The sequence below is a fragment of the Parasteatoda tepidariorum genome, chromosome 7 (assembly GCF_982258835.1).
Source record: "Parasteatoda tepidariorum strain Cologne lab strain chromosome 7, Ptep-v5.0, whole genome shotgun sequence".
Classification (NCBI taxonomy): domain Eukaryota; kingdom Metazoa; phylum Arthropoda; class Arachnida; order Araneae; family Theridiidae; genus Parasteatoda; species Parasteatoda tepidariorum.
Window position 1 is genome coordinate 66,853,159 of NC_141761.1, and position 22,253 is coordinate 66,875,411.

Here is a 22,253-nt window from a genome sequence, read left to right on the forward strand (position 1 = left end):
AATACAAGAAGTGCAACGAAGAGACATCTTCATGATTGTTTCTTTTTCTAAGCAAATATTTAAATTTGAGAGTTAATTTTAAATGGCGAAATTGCAATCTAAACGTACCAGAAAAATGAAATTTTATATTATAAAAAGGAAACTTTATTCAACTGGATGAAGACCATTATTGAAAAGTCTTGTAAAATAATTATACAGTAATAATTTTCATAAATATATATTGATTTAAAGATTTAGGTCAACCGGGCACAAAAAAAATAAATAAACAGGCCACCTTAAATAACTTTTGATCTAATGATCGGATCGTAACATTTTCCAGGGTCAAGGCAGTGATATGAAATATTCTAATTAATTAGTACATATTTTAAGTTACGAAATCAGAAAAAACGCACCTTCTCTGAATAAACATACCCTTTTTTGACGGATTCGAAAATCTCCCCCCCCCCCCCAAAAAAAAAAAATATATAAGGGATAACCTCAACTTGGGAAATATGGTCTCCATAGTTTGATCAGAAGATCGATCTAAAGTAAATCCCTTAAAGTTAATTTTTCTTTTACATATTTCGCCATATCTTGGAAACGTTTTAAGCGAATTGAACAGTTTTTGCACACAATTATAAAATTTGCTTATCCAATGATTATTCCATGCAAAATATAATTTTTTGTAGACACTTATATGATAGTAAATAATTATAGAGTAAAATACTTATTAATAAATACTTATAAAAATACAACTTTGATCAAATTCGGTCGAATAGTTCTTAAGAAATCGAATTTTAAAAATGTGACTTTTTCAAGACTTTATACTCTTACGACTTTTCATGGCTTTATACTCAAAATCATAATGCTAGAGATTTGAACATCGATAGTCAAAAACTCAACTCAGAATTTTGTCGGCTGTTCAACGTTGGACGTAAAATAATTATAATTAACTTTAAATGATCGCAACTCTTGTACTTATACTTGAGCAATGTATAAAACAGTTTAATATCACAATAACATTACAATTTTTTGAAGTTATTTTTAAAAATGTTTGGTTAATATAAAATGTTTTCGTTCTTATTATAGCTTTGAGTTTAAAAAAAATGGTTTCAAGATATTAAAACAACAACATCAAATAATTGTCGTAATAGATGACCAAGTGTTTTTACCGGCTGTTTTATTATTCTCTTTCACTTACGTTTAATTTTTTTAACCATAAACCTGGATTTGTTATATTTTAAATTTCTTTACAATATAAATACATGAAAAAACTAGTTTTTTATATTAAATTTATTAATTCTGCTGTCGTTTTATTTTTAAAAAAAAAAATTTTTTTTAGCATCTCGCTCAACAAGAAAACGACTGATTTGTTTTTTTTTTCACTGACTTCAGGAGGAATCACGTCAATAGTGCTAAGAATCGCGCGTCCTCAACAATTTAAAGAAAATCTAGAAAATAATATCTATGAAATAATATTAAAGTAATTAACTTTATCTTAAACCAATTCTATAGCTATTTATAAATTTATTTTCTGCTGTTCTTTATTGCTGCTAAAACAAGGACAGAATGGTTCAATTTATGTATGAAAACCCTATAGTAACCCTTCATGTATTAGAATCCTCTTTCTAATTTTAAGAAAACTGTGGGAAATGCAGTTAAAAAAATGTGCCAGAGTTATCATTTCGAAGGGTAGCAAAGAAATATTGAGTTGAATTTACATTGCTGCTATATCAAGTTATAAAGCCTCAAAAAAGTGACTCTAATAATATGAGTTACATTGATTATTCTTCAATGCACTAATTTCACTAAATCTTCACTTCAGATCTAAGATATTTCCTTGCAAAATTCATTTTAAAGGATCATAAACTAATTATTTAAAGACGTTTTTAGCTAATTTGGAAAATGACACATTATTCTTTAACCAGAATGCTTTGTTCTGAACAAACTACATAATGCTAAAAAATATAGATAGTTTTATGTGGATAGTTTTAAAAAAAATAACATAATTGATCTCCACATATACCGTAGTTAACATCATCGTTGTTTTATTAAAAACTAGCCGCCTCAGGCGGCCAGCTGTCCGCCACGCTATGTTTCTTGGGCCCTAGCACTGCTAGTAGAGACATGATCCTCTTCTAATCTTCTTTGATGTTCCTCTGGTGTTTCCCGGGCCCTAACACTGATAGTTGAGACACGATCTTCTTCCAGTCTTCTTTGATGTTCCTCAGGTGTTTCTCAGGCCCTAGCACTGCTAGTTGAGACACGATCCTCTTCCAATCTTCTTTGAAGTTTCTCTGGTACTTCTTGCGCTCTAGAATTGCTTGTCGAAATTCGGTCATGTTCCATCCTTCTTTGACGTTCCACAAACGTTTCTTGGGCCCTTCTTCTTCTTTGAGAATATCTTAATATCTTTTTCTTTGACAAAATACAAAATTTTTTGGAAGGCGGTTCTGCCATGTCAGTAATCGGGTTTTTAAGAAGTCAACGAATACTTTAGAACAACAATTACTATGAAAGCAAATCATGAAACTTCAATATTAAAATCTAGGTGCTTACCTGCAAACTGAAACTTTCTGAAAATAACTAATTGCATTTAATAAAAATTGTTAAAATAAAGAATAGAAAAACCAAAGAGATACAAGGTAAGAGTGATCGTTCCTTCAAAAACAATTAAATTCCTATTTTATATATTATATAGCTACAACGCTTAAGAAAAAAAAACTAAAATGCTAAATACATGAAAAGAACACGAAAACGAATAAATTTTTATGGTATCAATTTCTATTTCTATGTCGCTACAAAAATTATCGTCTTCGCTTAAGAAAAAAAAATAGAGCGTCGAAAGAAGAAGAAAAACTTATTATAACAATTATGAACAGCGACAAATATATCAAAGCGAAGCGTACTATTTACGTATCGAATATGTTGCCACATTTTTAATACAAAAGTTAAAGTTTTCTCCACTTACAAAAAATGATAAATGCAAACTAATGCGAACCTTACAATTAAATTATTAATTCCTTCGTATATTATTGTTTTAAGTTGTCGAAAATTAATATTTCAATTGTAAGGTTCACATTATCATACATTTATAAGAGATATGCATTTTTTAATAGTTTTTTTAATATGGCTCCTTGAAGACGAAAACGCATAGGTTTTCTTACAAAATGACTGATAACTAAAAAACTAATCCAAATTTTTGAAAAAGAAAAAAAATACTTCTTCATTATGTCAAAACACAATTATGTGCCGAGTTTCGTGCCTGGGCGAGGCTTCTGGGGCGATATATTGTGATTACAGACACACACAGCCGCGTTTATTATTATGTATAGATTACCATTTAATAAATTTTAATTCATTTATTCCCATACTTTTATGAAGGTAACCCATCGTAAGGCACCTTTGATCTAGAAAGTTCTTAAAAGCTTGGGAGAATTTTAAGTTGTGGGCTCAAATGTTAAAGAAACATTAAATATTTTAAATATCACACTTCTTATATTACTTGCACTCATTCTACACTGTTAGAAATTTTGACTTAAACAATCGTGCTGTTCTAACAAATTTTCTGAAACCTTAATTTAATGTTTAGCCATATAGCCATTTGCAACTTAAACATTGTTTAACTTAATTACTCGATACTATTAATCAATATATACCGTAAAAAATTTAGAGTATCTTAACACCAAAAATGGGGGCAACTACTGCACCCTAAAGTAGTGTTCCTCAACACCAAAAACCCAAAGATAGTTCCTTGTGAAGTCAAACACCTAGAATGTTCTTTTACTGGCCTTGGTTTAAAGTAGCTACCACCATTTTTTACCAAGTTATAATTTTGATTAGATATAATAGACATAAGAATCAATAAAGTTAATTTTACGATACAATAAAATTAGATTTCAAATCAAACATACGCCTAGCAAGGACCGAATATTAATATGAATTCGAACTAGGCTTAATAGAACAGAAGTGGATAGAAAATATATGTAATAAACTTATATAATACAGTTCACTGAGGATACATACATACACTAATTTACAAAATAAAATGAGATTATAAATCAAACTTACGTGTAGCACAGACGGAATATTAAAATGAATTCGAACTAGGCTTAACAGAGCAGAAGCGGGAAGGAAATGCATATTATATACTTATTTAATACAGTTCCATGATATTTAAAAACTAAAATATAAGCAATCTTATTACACAACTAAAATCATAAATATACATTTTAACGGTGACATGTTTCTTCAGTTGTATAGTAAAGGTGTTTTTGGGAAGGGAAAATAATTCACATATAGTGAGAAAGCACGTGATCTTGATATAAGTTTTTCCATTATTAGTGCATAAATTTATTTATAATTTCTGAATTGCATATGAAAGCTCAACTTAGCTACAGCTTGAAATAAAGTATTCCTTCACACAATTTCCTGGTTTGTTCAGCATCAAGTTTAGAGAGATATTACACTACATTTTTTACAGTATTGGTTTTTAATTTCTTAGTAAGGTTTCAGAAAATATTCAATATAATATGGTACGTAGTAACGATAATAAGTTAATAAAAGAAATAAAAAAGTTGTAACATAAATATTAGAAACACATTAAATTTTTACCGGTTTTCATACAGGTTTTGATTTGTTATACATCCTCCTTTTTCAGCAGTGAAACGATAAAGCTATCAGATCTTGATATCTTTTTTACGTTTTTCTTCCTTACCTAAAACATTGAGTCCACAATCCGAATGTTTTTTTGTTTTCATTTGTGAAAAGGATTCCATAAATATTTATTTAAGATGTTAAGTACGGAACACCAGTATAAGTTAGACATGCATGCACACATAAATCAAACATGCCGTTGGTCTTTCCATACCACCTAAGGTTAATTTATAACAGACTAAGTGTTAATGTTAGAAAATAATTTAAAATTAAATAAAATATTTGCAAATTAATGTGCAAAATTAGCTAAAAACAATATCTGTCATAACTCCTGAAGCTAAATAAAATGTTGAAATATAGTAAAAGAAAAATAATTTTAATCAGATTAAAATTTTCTTATATCAAACAAATTATTATGCGCTTTCGGAGAAATAGAAAACAAATAGTTTAATTAATTATATTTATTTCTTATTGTTTTCACCTTCTAACGGTATGATTCTAAGATATTTGAGTCTTAACTCTCAACCCACTTTGGCTTGATCTGTAGTTTCCCACCAATCGTTCCATTGTAGCTATCACATTGTCAATGCTAAAAGAAAAATAATAAAATGACCCAAACTTTTGTAACGCTGCTACTCGAACAATTAATTAAACAAATAAGTTAAAATTACTAAACAGATTCGGATTTAATTAATGATTTGAATTTGCGGATTTCCAATCAAATACAAATGACAATTATAAAGAAAGAGTTACAAATGAAATGTACCAGAAAAAAATAATTAAATATAAGTACACGAAATAATGTAACATTAGAGTAAAATGTGCAAGCGTAAATAGGCATTTTAAAATAATATTGAGCTTCATACAATTTGTTTCTGGAATTGTAACTACATTTCATATAATACCTACAGAATAAGAATGACTTTTTTCGATATGTATATCTAAACAAAATGTAAAATTTTTAAACATTATAGATTGCATTTTTGTTCGAAAATTCTAAGAGAAATAAAATTTCCCAATTTAACCTTTTAAGTAATTTGGAGAATGAAAACCTTTGTTTGTGTAATTCTCTATATTAAACTTAAAATATTATATAATTCCTTTTTAAGGCCTCAATTTTATTTACAATTTATTGCAACTAAAAACACTAAAATTTATAGATTTGAAAAAAAATTAAATTTCCACAAATATATAGTGAGGAATATATAAACATCTTTATGAAAAATTTAAATGATTTCAATGGGTTCTTGTAAAACTAAAATTAACTTTAAAATGTTGTTTGTGAACTTACAAAACTATTTTATTTTCAATTTACCGTCACGTAACTTTTCCGTCATTTCTTTCTCACATAACAATTTATATTTATTTATGTAAAATTTATTTCACTACTAAATGTAGAACCCTTTTTATTATTTTAGAATGTTTTATTACAAAAATGAAGAAAACAAGAGTATAACTTCTTCTTAACCCAAAAAGAAAAATCAAAAACTTAAAATTTAACTATTTGATACAATTTTAAAAGAATATTTTCTAATAAATATGACTTTTCACCCTATCTTCTTTGCAATCTTCAAAACCTCTATAGTTGTTGCGTTTTCTTTTTTTTCTCATTTTTCAATCACAGTTCACTATTAATGCCCCCCGAAAAAAAAATTATTCTCTATATGTTTTAATATTAGTTTAATCGTCAGTAGTACGGGTAATATTGACAAATCAGAGAGTGAATACGTCACGAACTCCGCCCACATGCGGCTGCCATTCACTACCCTCTGCATCACCATGGCAACTGTTCCATGCAAATCTTCTTCGATCAAGCGATCGGAGAGCCAGGAGAACGTGAGCAGACATGTTTGAAGCATCATCCAGGAGAATAAGATCTGTGTTTATTTGAAGAATAATACTGTTTCCTTGTCGAAATTTGTTTCATTTATTGTGATTGTTGAGCCTGGTGAAAAATAACAGCACTTTTCTTTTATACGATGAAAGTTCTCATTATCGAACCAGAAACTCTTACTTTTGACCTCCAAGGTCGATTGGCTTTTACGGTGAGTGGCTATTCGTTGTGATTGATTCTTTTGATTTCGTACTTCGTGTGAAATCGAAACAACAAAATGGGGACTGTGTTAAGCATATCTCCCCGAGATCGTAAGCCTACTTACGGGGAATTTACTCACAATGGATTCAATTATGAGCAACTTAACAATGCCAAAATGAAGGAAAAGAACGGAAATATTGTTGATAATCTCAATCACACTCACAATTCGAACTTTAAAAAGCACTCTTTATTTATCAACGCGCTGAGTTGGAAAACTCTAACATCGTCCACTAGAAGGAAATTGGACAAAAACAAAAACTCTTCCCGCCAGCCACTGGACAACTTGAACAATGTGGTTGACAATAAAAAGAATATTCAAAAATCAGTGTCGTGCTACAATCTTAAAACCTCCACAGTGGCGGCCTTGGATGTCGTGGTTCGAAATACTGCGGTCGGGGGTGATCGTCACCATAAAATGCCACCATCTTTACCACCATCCAAACCATCGGTGTTAGCAGCTCACAATTTGGTGAGACCACTAATTAACCACATTTCCGGCAGCAGCCACAAATCCCATAACCAGCATTACCATCATGGTGCTTCGCTCAATGTCAACAGCAAAGGCAACTCTGTCATCAGTCCGAGCCAACAACACAAGAAGACAGTGATACAGGCGTCAACATCAGAGTTGCTTCGATGCCTTGGAGAATTCCTCTGCAAAAGGTGCTGGAAGCTGAGAGATATACAACCAGCTGACGCTGTTCTGTGGCTCAGATCTGTAGATCGAAGTCTCTTGCTACAAGGATGGCAAGATATTGCATTCATTAACCCGGCCAACGTCGTCTTTCTCTACTTGCTAATAAGAGAACTAGTAAATGAAGATATCGACAGTGAAAGGGAGCTGCAATCCGTTGTGCTCACTTGCCTATACCTAAGCTATTCGTACATGGGTAACGAAATATCGTATCCTCTAAAGCCATTTCTTGTTGATGATTCAAAGGAAAGATTTTGGGATCGGTGCTTGTTGATTATCAATCTACTCAGTGCAAAAATGCTGAGAATAAATAGTGAGCCTAGCTATTTTACAGAGGTATTCACAGAATTGAAGGGGTGTAACTTCTCAAACTCGTCAACTGATCATCTGAAATAGGGATAACAATTTCATATAAAAACGCTCGTGACTACTGTAATTTAACAATCAAAAAGTAAGGTAATGTCTTCTTTTATTTTCTGATAGTTCCATATATAATTTTATTTGTCATTTATGGGTTTAAGAAAATGTTCTAAACGATACATAATTTATTCAGTTCATTTTTTGTATTGTGCATAGATTTACAAAGTTTTTCCAAAAATAATTTCCATTTCAATTTATATTAGTTCATAATCATCCTTCTCATCATTGACACATCAGTTTAAGGAGGAAAATATTCTCCGTCTTAAGTAATATATTTTATAATATGTTGGTAACTATTAACATTTACTTTAGCAATTCATTATAATTTGTTTAAATAGTTTTCCGTATCACAAAAGTTACATTTGATAAAAAGCAACAAATAATTCATAAATTTAACCACAAATTCTTCATATTCACATTTAGCACTCAATACAGAAATGCAATTTAATTATACTTATATATATTATTATTACTTTGATAATCAATTTATATCACCTTACAAAATATGAAAAATTATAATGTTTTGTTTCATATCATAACAATTCATTGGTAAATGTTTCTTTTCTTTAACTACAATATATTTTTGTCAGATTTCATCAAATAATTTTTCCCATATTTCTTCGTTCATATTTATAATTTTATATATAAAGAAGTATATAAAGAATTACGCTATTCCTTTTATTAAAAATTCAATTTTTTACTGATAATTATTTAATTTATTAACAGGGAATACTCCCAGCTGTTTATTAATTGAATAATTAAATTGAATTAATTTATTACCACTGAATACTGGATAGCTTCCTCAGTTCATCTTTATATCGATTTATTTATTGTTCGAATCAATCAAAATATAATTTAACAACTTTAGTAGTGCATAATATGAGTTTAAATCTTTTTCATTGCTTTTATTTATTTAAAAGTACTAAATAAAATATTTGTACGAGTACTTTAAGGTGCTGAATATACTTTTGTTCCTTGGATTGCTTGTCATGTTTTAAAACATATAATTTTATCAGTTAAAAGTACTGAATAAAATGTCAGTACGAGTACTGTAAGGTGCTGAGTATATTTACGTTTCTTAGACTGTTTAAAATGTTTTTAAAAACATAATTTCAGTATTTTTATGATGAATTTCTTCATGCATATTTGGTCCTTTTAGATGGGTGATACACAGCTGTGTCTAAGAGAAATTCACAATATTGAGATGTGATAATAATTATTTATCTTATTAAGTGTCTCTAAGTATTTATGAACTCGATTTTGGTCACTATCTACTTGCCAAATGCCAAATAAGAACAAAAACTATTTGTGTAGTTCTAGAAAATAAATGTTTTTGGGCTACTACAGAAAAAGTTTCTTATTTTTATAGACACTGGAACTGTGTATATGTAATGCACATTTTACGAACTGATTCAGTATTAGTTGTTATGCGTAAAGACCCATAATAATGTGATAATGTTCAACCGGCTCAACTAAATTATTTATTATAGATAATATGTTATCTAGTTTTCTGTTGTGCTTATACTCTAGTCAACTAACACTAGTGATTTAGGTACTCTAGTAAGAAACATTTAGAGAGCTTTTCAGATGAGTGTTATGAATTGAATTTATATAGTCATATCAGTGAAACATTGTCAAGTATACATTTCGTTTTTGAAAAGGAAATGTGAATGCTTACTAATAGTTTTATTTTAAATTTAGGGTAGACTTAATATAATAAAAAAATAACAAAATGTGTAGTATATTTTAAATCCTTAAAAACCAAAATCAAGCAATAAAGCATAAATTAGTATTCAAGCTTCAATACAATACTGAATTATATTTTAATGATATAAGTTACAATAAAATTAACAATATTTCAGAATGATTTTTTTTAAATATTGAAATTAATTAAATATTAAATAAATAATGAAATGAATAGTTTAATAAATGTTATTAAGCATAAGAAATTTTTGAATAGCTTTTAAGCTTTTATTCGTATCTTTTTTTTCTTTTTTTTTTGTAAAATTTTTAACTATATTTGAAGACAACGGTGAAAGAACGGTTCTTGATGATAAGAGCAGATTTGGTAAAAGAATGTTTTCAGCAAGAGTTTTTCAGAAGGTTAGAGAAAAGAAGAGTTTTTCTACAATATAGAGCATCTTCACTGAGTAATAACTCTCAAGGAGAATCGATTATTCACGTGATTGATTTATCAAAACTTAGTAATCCGCAAAATGCAACAGATGGGAATGACAAAAGATAGAGGACTTGAATACCTAAGGAATCGACATTTTTATTAGAAATGGACAAAAACCGTTCTTCCCAGTTGGTTTTCATTTATTTTCGAAATTTTTAACTACTTTTTGTAAACGAAATTTTTTATTTATGTCTTAGACATAATTAGCGAACGCAAACTATTTTTCAAAATTCAAACTATATCCTTTTTTTTTTACTTTTTAAAAACAATAATGTGAATGGGTTACTAATAATATAATTTTAAATTTAGGGTAATCTTAACATAATAGAAGTAATAGTAAAATTTATAGTATATTTTCAAACCCTATAAACAAAATGAAACAATAAAGCAAAAATTACTATTTAAGCTTCAATGCAATGCTAAATTATTTTTAAATGATAAATGTTACATTAAAATTACCTGTATTTGAGAATGATTTTCTTAAAAAATGTTGAACAAAATTATGCCCATCATTCTATAACACAATAGATTTCAACAAAATTATTATTAAATGTCAGCCAAAATGGCATTTCATACTTCGGATAAATATAAGTTTTTTTAAATAATTCTTAATTGTAGCTGAAACAGTGAAAAAAGTACACACAATAAAAATACATTAAGGGACATTACAACTTTATTAATGTTGCACAATTAATAAATTATTATTATTTAACACAAAGTTAACCTATTTCTTCATTTGTATGCGTAATTCACATAAAAAAATTAAATGAAAATTTAAATCTATGCATTTAATTTTCACAACTTGGATACATCAGTCATATAAACTTTTATTGAAGATTTCTTTTTAAATCCTCAGAATAGTTGTATAAAACTTTTATAAAAGTTAGTTCATTGCAGAAAATATAAGACTTTGTTTCACTTATTGCAGTGAAGTAGTATTGTTTACTTTCAGCAAACAAACAAAAATACTTTGAAAATAAACAATCCTTGTAAATGATAATAAACAAAATAAATCAAACAAAGCAATGTGAAGGAAAATGATGTAATTCAAATATTGACTACCAAAATTAGCTGGTACGCTTTTATTAGTATTAATTGATTGTGTATTTTACAGTATGAGCATCGATATTTTAAATTTATTACATACATATTAGTATAAATTTTATATTGTCATATTTGGAAATGTGATTTTATTTTTACCTAAAAAAATATTTAAATAAATTCACATAACCATTTAATTTAGATTCATAATGTTTCTAGATAGTTTTATCGAAAGAAACTGCTATTTATAAATTAAAACCGCAAAGTTTGAAATTTTAAAAACGCAAATAATACATATCTTCCAAAATAAAGTTCAAATTCAGAGAATTTTACATGAAAGTATCTTCAAATAATTTCATCTAAATATTTTTGATATTTAATCATGCGATTTGTTTTATCGCTTATCCTTGAAAAATCAATTTTAATTTTTTTTTAAATGTTACAATTTATAACCAACATGAATGGAATGAAACACTATAGAAAAAATGTACAAAGAAGCAAAACTATGTAATTAGTAAGCAATAATAATTGAAAATATTTTAAACTTTTAAAATAAATTATGTTTAGCGAAAATTCTGATAAACTTAAATCTTTTACGTCGTGTTGAATAACTTTTTCATGTTTATAATATTTGTCTCGTTCTTTTGAAAATCTTTATTGTTAATTGACTCTATTATTTACTCACTGAGGAACTTCTTCATGCAAAATTCTGCAACAAAATTATCTTAATCGTCCATTACACGATAACTTTATATTTTATTTATCTTCTTATAACTATAACTTTATTAAGGCATCTCGAAAATTTGTCCGAATTTCAAAGTTTATTGATGATTTCTTGGCATCATAAGAGATGTAGCATCAAGTTGCTATTGTCCCAATTAAACTTATTCATAAGCTTCTCATTCGTAAATTGTGCCAAAATGTAGAAATGCATGACTATATAACGATTATTACATGCCTCATAGAAAAGCTATTTAAAATTATAACATTTCATTCTGGAGCTAAAGCTATTTATTGAAGGAATGTTATAAAAACCATATTCTTTTCATTTTTAATCAAAACATTGAAGTCCCATAAAATTTGCTATACTATTTTCCACATCTTTTTAGGAAATTAAGAGAGTTGAGTGCATTGAATAGTTTCCCCGATATCTAAACACATATTTTCATCGTCGAAATCTAAAAAGGAAAATATCAGAACTGCCACTTACCAATCACGCATTTTTTTAAGATTTGCAACCAAGATAAAAATTTATTTTGTCTATTTTGAAGTCATTATTAAGTTATAAATTATCAAACTGTAATTTTTTCTTGATTAAATGCGTCACCAAGTTCTATCCATTCAGCAGATGAAATTTTCAATTAATTTAATCCTATTTTTTTTTAATCGGGAACTTTAATGATTGCGTTTTTAAAAGTTTCTGCTTCAGTACAGTGATTGACACAGTATAGCCACTTCTGGCTCTAGGGCCAAATAAACTTAAACATACCATCCACAGTTACAGCATGATTCTACATTTGGCAAATAAATTTTTTAAGTAACGATATCTCCTTCTTATACCTCTAAGTAATAAAGAACTAATTTTGTAAGCAAAAATGATACTGTTTTTGCAAGTGTCATTTTAGGTACATTTTTCGTAAGTACTATAACAATCTTAAAGATGGGTTAAAACATCATTAAAGATGGGTTATCAGTTATGTTGAATAAACGTTTTGCTCCTAAATATACTTTTTATTTAAGGACTATTGATGCACACAACCATTACGAAATAAAAAAAAAATTATTAAAAGTTCCTTTAAAAATAGGAAAACTAAAATTTTTGTCATTTATGTATTTTTTATCAATTTTATTTGATTAACTACTATTCAAGATTTTAAGCATTTAAAATGTTCTACTATAGAAAGAAAATACTGATTTTTTTTTTAGAAAAACAAAATAGTATGTTTTCAAACTTATGAAGGCTTATCTGCTATTATGAGTAGCAAAGTTCTTATTGATTAAGATGCCAAATATGTTGAGCTTTGCCACAAAAAAGCAAGAATGTATCGTTGTTACATATTTTGATAAAACTGCGATAATATTAAAAAAAGTAGTTAAAAACTCGATGTAATGTTGATTATTAAAGAAACCATTAAAAATTATTTATTATGAAAATTTTATGAATGTCTAATGTATATACAAAGTTATTGGGAATAATTTTCGAGTTATTTATTTAATTTATTATCTATTTAATTATGTATATTTCTTTATTAATTATTCATTTATTTATTAAAATATCTTTAACATTATTTGATAAGTATCCATTACTTCAAAATATTTTTAACCAATTTCAAATTTAATTTAAAAACATTATTTGCAAAAGAGTAAGAGAGATAAAATATTTATTTTATTATGAATACGTTACACATTTTTAAATTATTACTCTGTGTACAGGTAGTGTTTTTCCTTACTTACGTTTTAAACAAAATCTCAATTTCCAAAATTAACATATTTTACGGTTCAAGATCTTTTTTTATCTTATTTTATTTACTAGTATATCGTACTTTACGAACGCTTTTAGCGCTACGGACGTAGCCCACCGCATCTTTGCAAAATGCTATAAATAAAATAGAACTGTATTAATGTTTTAGAATAAAATATTTTCTTAGTTATCAATGAAGTAAATTCTTGAGCGACTTTATGTATTGCTGGCGCGATTTCTGAATTTATTTAAGGATCATACTTTTTTACTTCTGCATTTCATAATGCAAAAATATGCATTGTGTTTGAGGTGTTAAATTTTTTTTTGCATGTGTATGATTCAAATCATAAAAAGTTTAATGAATTATAATAATTACGCATAAAATAAGAAAGTTAAGATAAAGCTATAAGATACTAGAAAACTAACATTTGTTGTTTTTAATCTACATAAAAGAATCGGAAAATCAATGGGAAAAAAATCTTAAAAGTATTCAACGTTGTTGGATAATTACCATGTGCATTTGTAACTATTCTAATTTATAACATGTGTTTTTTATACATTTGAAGCACTTTTAAAATAATTTTATATTTCAAAAATTGTCATTAAATCAAAATTAGATTATCAGGAAAGGTGTGTCCTTTATTTCATTAATACTTTAATTAAAATACATATTTTCAAATCTTATCAATTTATTGATATTTTATTGTTCCAACCAAGTTTGAATTCATCTAATTACTTATATAATTTCCCACAATATGCTCTTTGCTTGTAAATAAGTGTTCTAAAATTGCAAGTTGAATTTTCCTGTACTTTATTTTATTATTTGTTTACCTTCAGTTCAAAATTAACCTTTTCAATTTCCAATAATATGAAATTTTATCGAATAGTCTTTTTTAAATTTTTCTTAAGTTTTATTTGATTTAACAGTGAGATTATAAAAAATAGCATTGGCTTCCTTACCTGTGGTGAAGGTTATCTTATTCTAAGGATAACTCTGATTTGCCCTTTTTCGCAGTTACAAATAGCATTATTTATTTCAAAATTTAGCTGGGATGTTTAAAATAATGCAATATGTTTTGAAGTTTTGAGCGTGAAAGAGGAAAAAATCATAAAAAATCGTCTGCTTGGTTGTGTAAAATTCAATAATCCAAAATGAAATTGTGGTTTCCAAGTTACGAGATTTAAAATTGCCCTCTAGTCAAGCAATATTTGTTTGCGATATAATGTTTAATATGTATTTATAACACGTATTTATCATCAGTAGTAGCCAGGCTAAAATTTTGTTCGCAATTATTGTCCCGAAAAATACGAACAATTGTTTCAAAATGTTAACAAATGTAACGCAAAAAATCTTTTTGGTAATCATAACCCTAAAAAAATGCAGAAAGTGAAAATCTAAAACACATTCACTGCTTAAAGCACTGGTTTTAATTTAAAAATATTTTCAATAGTTCCAATGTTATTCTAAAAATTATCAGAAAATTAAGACAAATTTTCAACTCTTCGAGGGGCAGGCATTTTTAAGAAGAAGAAAAAGAAAACACTAGAATTCGTTAAAATTATTTTAATTTGGTTCTAGTAGAAACAACTTTTTTAATAGAATTTTTAATTTTTTTAGTTTACTTTATGGTTAGAGTTGAGAACCGCAGCGTTTCAAACAAAACTTAACGATTCTTACATTTTTACTTTTTAAGGACTAAAGAATCAAGCATTTTTTAAACATTTTATAATGCAACAACTAAACATTTCTTTTTCGTATACATTTATTCTGTTTCCACATTGACATTTCAAAATCAGCAGATAAGGAAAATTATCAAAATTAACATCATTGGAATTTCATTGGAAGATACTTTGCCTTTGAGTCCAATTAATGTATTGTTTTCTCTTATGAAACACTCTCTTTTGTTACTTTACACTATTGCTTAGCAGAAAAATTAGGATGAAGATATAATAAGATCAAAAGAAGATAGAACAGACTTGCATTAACATAAAACTGAAACCAATATCTTAATTTTTTTTAAAGTATATTAGTCTGTTAGTCTAATAAGACCTTCCTATATGCTTCAATCTAAATATTAAATGTAAAAATTGATATAATCTCATTGTTAAGCTAATTTTTAATTTACCAAAATATACCTTACATTTTTCTTTTTATCCGACAGGAAATTTGTTATACATTTATGTTTGTTATTTTATAACTGTTATCATTTTTATCTATGCAATATTTCTTTGTTGTATTTTTATATAAGTTTTATTCAAATGTTATATTCTATATTCATTCATATATTTTTATCTGTGCTGTATAAATATTCTTTTTATCCGTCTGGGAATTTGTTATATATTTACCTGTGTTATGATTATTTGTTATATTTTTATAAATGTTACAACATGTATTATTTTTGTCTATGCTATATTATTTTGTTATGTTTATCAGGTATTAATTGTAGCTCACAATTGAATTAAAATCAGACACCTACTGTAATTCTTAAATTCATCTCGAACAGTTTATTTGTATTTATATTCATTGAATATAGAGATCTGTAAGGCTATTTGAGTATTAGAACAACTGCATCAAAGTATAAATCAGATAATATTTGGTGCTATTTCATATTGATGTTTGATGTACTGATTAGGTGTTTGTCGGGTTGTTTCACTGTACGTTATAAATGTTGGAATTTCCTGTTAGATGTATTTCTTATTGATTTATCCTTAAAAATGCTAGCTGTCATTTTTAAGTTTAAATTCCATTTTTAGTTATGATAAATTATTTCCACCTAAATGTATTTGCAATACATAAAAATTAAATTTAAAAGTGTATTTTATGCTTTTTATAAAACTTTTAAAACAGCACTATAAAATACATTTAAAAGGTTTTATTATTAAATTAATTTCTTACTTCGTTAGCGCAGCGTTTCTGGATACTTTTCTTTCTTATTACATAAGTTAATTTATTTACACATCTGTGAAAATCCTATTTCCTTACTTTTTTTTTAATACATAACAGCTTGATCTAATAATTTGAACTTTTTTATTGCAAAAAAACTATTTCAGTTTAAAAGATTATTAGTATTTATTTAATGTTGAATTTTTTTCCTACAACGTAAAAAAATATTTATTGTTTTAAAGTATTTAATTCATTTTAACATAATTCGTAAGCATCGTCATGTTAAAATATGAAATTTAAGAAAAAAAAGTTTTTAATCAACAAATAAAATTAGTATTTTTTAAATTGTTTATACCATGCTTTAATATAATTTTTGACTCTTCTATAAAATTGAATAATATCAAATAACGCAACCTTTTGCTTGTTTCTAGCTATGATTTTAATACATTCCTTTGAAAGTAAATTTTTCTTTTCTGATAACAACTTTTTCTTTTCTTTTTATTATTTTTATTAACCACAGTCAATGTTTTGAATAAATGCAAAATATTTATTTTTACATGCAGTTTGTTTCGTTTTCTGAACATTTAGAGACAAAAGGATTTGTTGATTTTAATATGTTGCGAGTTTAGAGACTTCATGTAAGCAAATTATACAAAATTTATTTATTTACTAAATCCATACTGAGCATTATTACTCGTTGTCTTTTTTGTTTATTTTATTGTGATGATTTCCACATAATTCTCCAATATAATATTTCCATATAATATATATACAAAAGATTTAGATTCGAAGAGTCTGCAGAATTTATAATACTAAACAAATTATACTGGCATAATATTAAAAAAAAATGTGTCGAAATATTGAATGTTATTCGAAAATATAATTTGAAATTCATTTCTTACAGAAATAGAAGATTTCTTACAGAATTTATTTATTTACTAAATTCATACTGAGCATTATTCCTCGTTGTCTTTTTTGTTTATTTTATTGTGATGATTTCCATATAATTCTCCAATATAATATTTCCATATAATATATATACAAAAGATTTAGATTTGAAGAGTCAGCAGAATTTATAATACTAAACAAATTATACTGGCATAATATTAAAAAAAAATGTGTCGAAATATTGAATGTTATTCGAAAATATAATTTGAAATTCATTTCTTACAGAAATAGATATTAACAATTTTTGTGAAATCGCAATTAGTAAAATGGTATAAAGTTTAATAAAAAAAAATTTCCAAGCTCTTTCAATTCATGCATATTTCTTTCAAATAAACTGTTAATTAATACAGTGACTCAAGATTCTTTCCAATGTTGAATGAAGAATTTAAGGCAATTCATCATTTAATTTAATTTTTAATCATTATATTTATTTATAGTTTGTAGTTAATTTAATTAAAAACAGCAAACCTTTTTTTTCTCTTTGTTTTCTTATATTTTGCATAACTTTATTTTCAGGACATTTAGTCGAACTGAAATATTTTAAAGAATCGACTCAAGAGATATTTTTTTAATTGAGGGTTTTTTATTTTCCTTTATAAAATTCTTCTGGTTTGTATATTAACATAACGTTTATATATTGCACTCATTTTAAATAAAGAATCTAAACCTGAGTGGTTTTCGTTCTTACTCATTTATTTCAAATTTTAACCATTTGAACATTTGTTTTGCTATTATTCTTAATCTACTAGCTCTCCTAAATCATCCTAACCCATTCTCCGCTGAATTGCGCTTAAATTAAGTTATTATTTCCTAGTTTTAGCTACCACTTTAGTTTTTAAAGAAATGTCCATTACATAGTTTGATTTTAAATTACAAATACTGATATTTTTTACATATTTTTGAAAATAGGAATACCCTATTTCTCCAAAATAAGTTTTAAGAAAATGTACTTATCTTTTTAAATAATTATGTAGGAGTTTTGGCCCTTAATGGATAAAATCTCATTAACCATTTAAATGTATAAAAGTCCTTCCAGAACGTAAAATCCCTTTATTTTAAGTGAAAAACTTGTCCATTGCTAATTTTTTGCTGACTAATTAAGAATACCTTGTGCAGCAGAGTGCTAAATTTTAATGCTAATCAATTTTAAATGCTTCTTACCTGTGATAAAAAAAAATCCTTGCTCCTAAACTTGAGAGAAAGACGATTTGTATCCTCTTGTCACAATTAAGCCAAGAAATCAGCTAGCGACTGCCACTGTGTAAGATAAATTCATATGAAAGATGGACGAATTTAACACACGTTTGATCACATGATCAAATGTTTTTATGGAATGACTAAGAAATGTTGTGTAAATAAATATTTTTGAACTGTAAAGCAGAAACCTCAGAATGTTGTCAAATATAAATTATATAATTGAAGTTTTAAAATTCCAAAAAAAAAAGTATTGAACATGTTACCATTTGTAATTTTTTTTCCTGGAATTAAAGTTTGTTCTTTGTGTGTTCGTATTTTTTCTTTGGATTTATTTTCAATTTATGTTCATCTCATAAATTTTCCGACTATGATGCAATGTTAGAAGTTTCTCGGAAAAAATGGTTAAATTACAATTTATTTGTTATTTTGCTACATTTAACCAAAATATTTACATAACCATAAAAATGATGACATTCAAACTGTCAACAAAGAGAAAAATTGGCTGTTTTCACCTAGTACGGTTAAGCAACCAGACGTTTATCAGAGCCAACTAGGCCTACAACCAATGAGAGTAAAGTATTTGTCCTTCGAAAGCTAGAAGCTAAGCCATGTAATAAAAATTACAAAATCATATTTTTTTTTCCATCATCGCATGCCTAACATGACAAAGAGGGCTCAATAACTTTACAGTAATAAATATATTATCGAACACCTAATGAAGCTACTTAGCTCCTTGCAGCTAGAGACATAATTTAGAAAAATGTGTAATGACCAGTCGAATGTGAGTTCGAATCTCAGCGTTGTTGGCGTATGCCTGTTTAGGCAAAGGGGTGGGATTGTTCTTGTTTTCCAGTGGCGCCATCTATGTCCAAGAATTCGACTTCTGCCACACACATTCGTCGCACCCGTTTATAGGGAGGATCCATTCACTCATCCATAGATCGTACTTTTGACCTGAATCAGAGAACGATCGAGATTTGTTATGGGAACATGGAGGACTTTGCAACTCGACAGATTTAACGTGCATCAATTACCATTTACTACACGGGGAATCTTCGGCCGGCGGGGTTTGAACCCACAATCTCAACGTTGAAACCACAATATTTCTTCCATGATAATAACACATAGAGAAATGTTTTAAAATATTGGCAGCGTATTCAGCAACTCTTTGTAGTGACATGAAATATCAAACGACGATTTTGAATAATAATAGTTGATATTACAATTTTATTCCAGATAATATAACGGTTCCTTTCATAAAACTTTTATCTTCATTTAAGTTGCGATTGCTTGATAATTATAAAATATATATTGAAGAAATTGATAATTGTATTACCAGTTTCAGTGAACCAGTTTTATCTTAAATATTCAGAGAAGAAATAAACATATATTCCTGTAAGAAATTTGTTATTGATGGAGACCATCCAGGTAATTTGAAAAATACTGTTAAAATTTTCATTTATATTTTATACCGATAATTGATGTGGCATTCAGGAGAATAATTTATAAAATGTTTTCATTGTCATGAGTTTCTCTGGTTATATCATGCAATAGATATTTTAATTATCATTAATAAAAGTATTGACTTCCTTAAAAATGAAAAAATATATATAATTAAAGAAAATATACAATAAAAAAGATGTAATTTTAAAGAAGTTAAAAAGAAAAAAAATGAAGGGAAGGACCTAACAAAACAAAAATTGGCAAAAATAGAAAAATAACTCCAAAACATCAATCATAACATAATCAAAACATAATCGAAAAATTTTAGTATAATATTTTGTCGACCATCGGTTTTCAAATCGAAGAATAACTTCAAAACAATCATCGAGAAACTTCATTTTGACGATCATCAGTTCTTATATCACTGACCTGTCCTTATATATCACTGACCTGTTCTTATATGACTGAAAGATGATTTCTTGTACCTTCCATTATTCTATTGAGACTTGACCATGGCTAGTTTCGGAGAGCGGCAAATAATTTAAGAATCATTGAAGATTCAAAATATATAATATAATCCTTTTCAACGCACTAAAAACCACATAGTTTTGTTTCATGTCAAGATCTCATGTTATACTTAGTGCTCCCGTTAGTGCAAAAGTGTATTGTTTATTGGAGCCTTAAGTCCTTACTCTTAATTTTAACAAAAATATTTTAAAATATATTTTAAATTTGTTGCGCTAACAAGTATTGCAGTTGGAACAATTAGGATCACAAACATAGCGAAATACCTCCTTTGCAAAGCCAGTCTTAAAACTCTTTTGTCAAACTGCGAAAAAAAAGTCAACTTAATACAATGCTTAAATAAAGTATAAAAATAAATTTTAAAAATGCATGTGTATTCACTGTTTGAAATTTCTAGGAAAAATGATTCCATGGGGGAAAACCATGTAAACTAATTAAACCACATTCACGGTTTATATAACAAAATACAACTCAACCACAGCCTAACTTCAATGCCCTTTACCTAACGAAAAGCCTAGCTCCAACGTCCAGTTAAATTTTTTTTATGGTTTTAAAACCATACTATTTGTAAACGGCTTCAAATCCGCTAAAGTAAGAAATGTTCTTTATCGTAAACTTTACGGTAAATTGGAAGAACAATCAGCTGACGGTTATTTTACAGTAATTTTTGAAGGAAAATTACAGTGTTTGATTTTAAAATACATGAGACAACTCCCAGGACCTCATTTAGAAAATTTCGAAAAAACGAAACCTTGACACGATTTTGCTCTTCGCAACGACACATAAAATATTCGCAGTAAACTTTTTCCACTAAAAATCCACTATTCCTATGTATAAAAATATCCAATATAGGATTGATGGAAAGAAATCATCAATCATAAATTTAATATTTCTCTCAGACGTTAGAAGTATGTTTTCATAAAAAATAAATTACACAATATAAAAATAAATTTTCCGACTTATATATTTTAATATGTTAAGAACTTTGACAGAAACCTCTGCATTGTAAAGAAGAATCTAGATGGATATTGAAAGGAAAAGTAAGCAATATATTTGATGAAGGATAACTACATCAAAAATATGAGCAACGTCTTCAGACTTATCGATCCGCGAATTTTATCTTGATACGAAATAAATATATGAAATAGCGAAAAAAGAAGATTTTCTTATGAATGGTGGATATCTATTCTATAAGGGAATCGAAGTAGTTAAATTAATTAGAATTTATTTCAGAATTTTATGTTCAATATTATATATTTTTAGAGTATTTTACACTGTAAAATATTCCGGATCTAATTACGCTGTAAAGTACCGGTACTTTAAGTGCGTCATCCGTAAAAATTCATTTTACCATAAAATATTATACTGTGATTTTCAGCAGTGTTTTCCAAACTTATGATTTGTAAGTACCCTTTCTAAATTTTTCGTAACGCTGTGTACCACTAATAAAAAAATGAATTTATTTATTTAAAAATATATTTTTTTTTTTGGTAGTAAGATTTGTTTATAAGTTTATTTGCATCAGTGAGAAGGATGATATTTTTTTTTGGCTGTGAAATCAGCTGCTGTGATAAAAAAAATTACTCATAAGTCAAAAATCACAACGCTGACACCACTAATTATTGACTCTGCAAAAAATAGTCAATAGAAAAATACGTAATCGTAGATAGCTAGCTCATTACTGGCTTTGTTTTTAAATAAAATTTTTTGAAATTTTTCGTTGTTGCAAGA

General features: G+C 27.2%; 1 protein-coding gene across 1 annotated transcript; it reads left to right on the plus strand.

Moving 5' to 3' along the window:
- The first annotated feature begins 6,220 nt into the window (after positions 1–6,220).
- LOC107451356 (cyclin-dependent kinase 5 activator 1-like) lies at positions 6,221–18,868 on the plus strand. The gene has a single exon (XM_087167964.1). It carries the CDS (start codon positions 6,747–6,749, stop codon positions 7,818–7,820), a length of 1,074 nt encoding a protein of 357 aa, XP_087024090.1. The 5' UTR covers positions 6,221–6,746; the 3' UTR covers positions 7,821–18,868.
- The last annotated feature ends 3,385 nt before the right edge of the window (positions 18,869–22,253 follow it).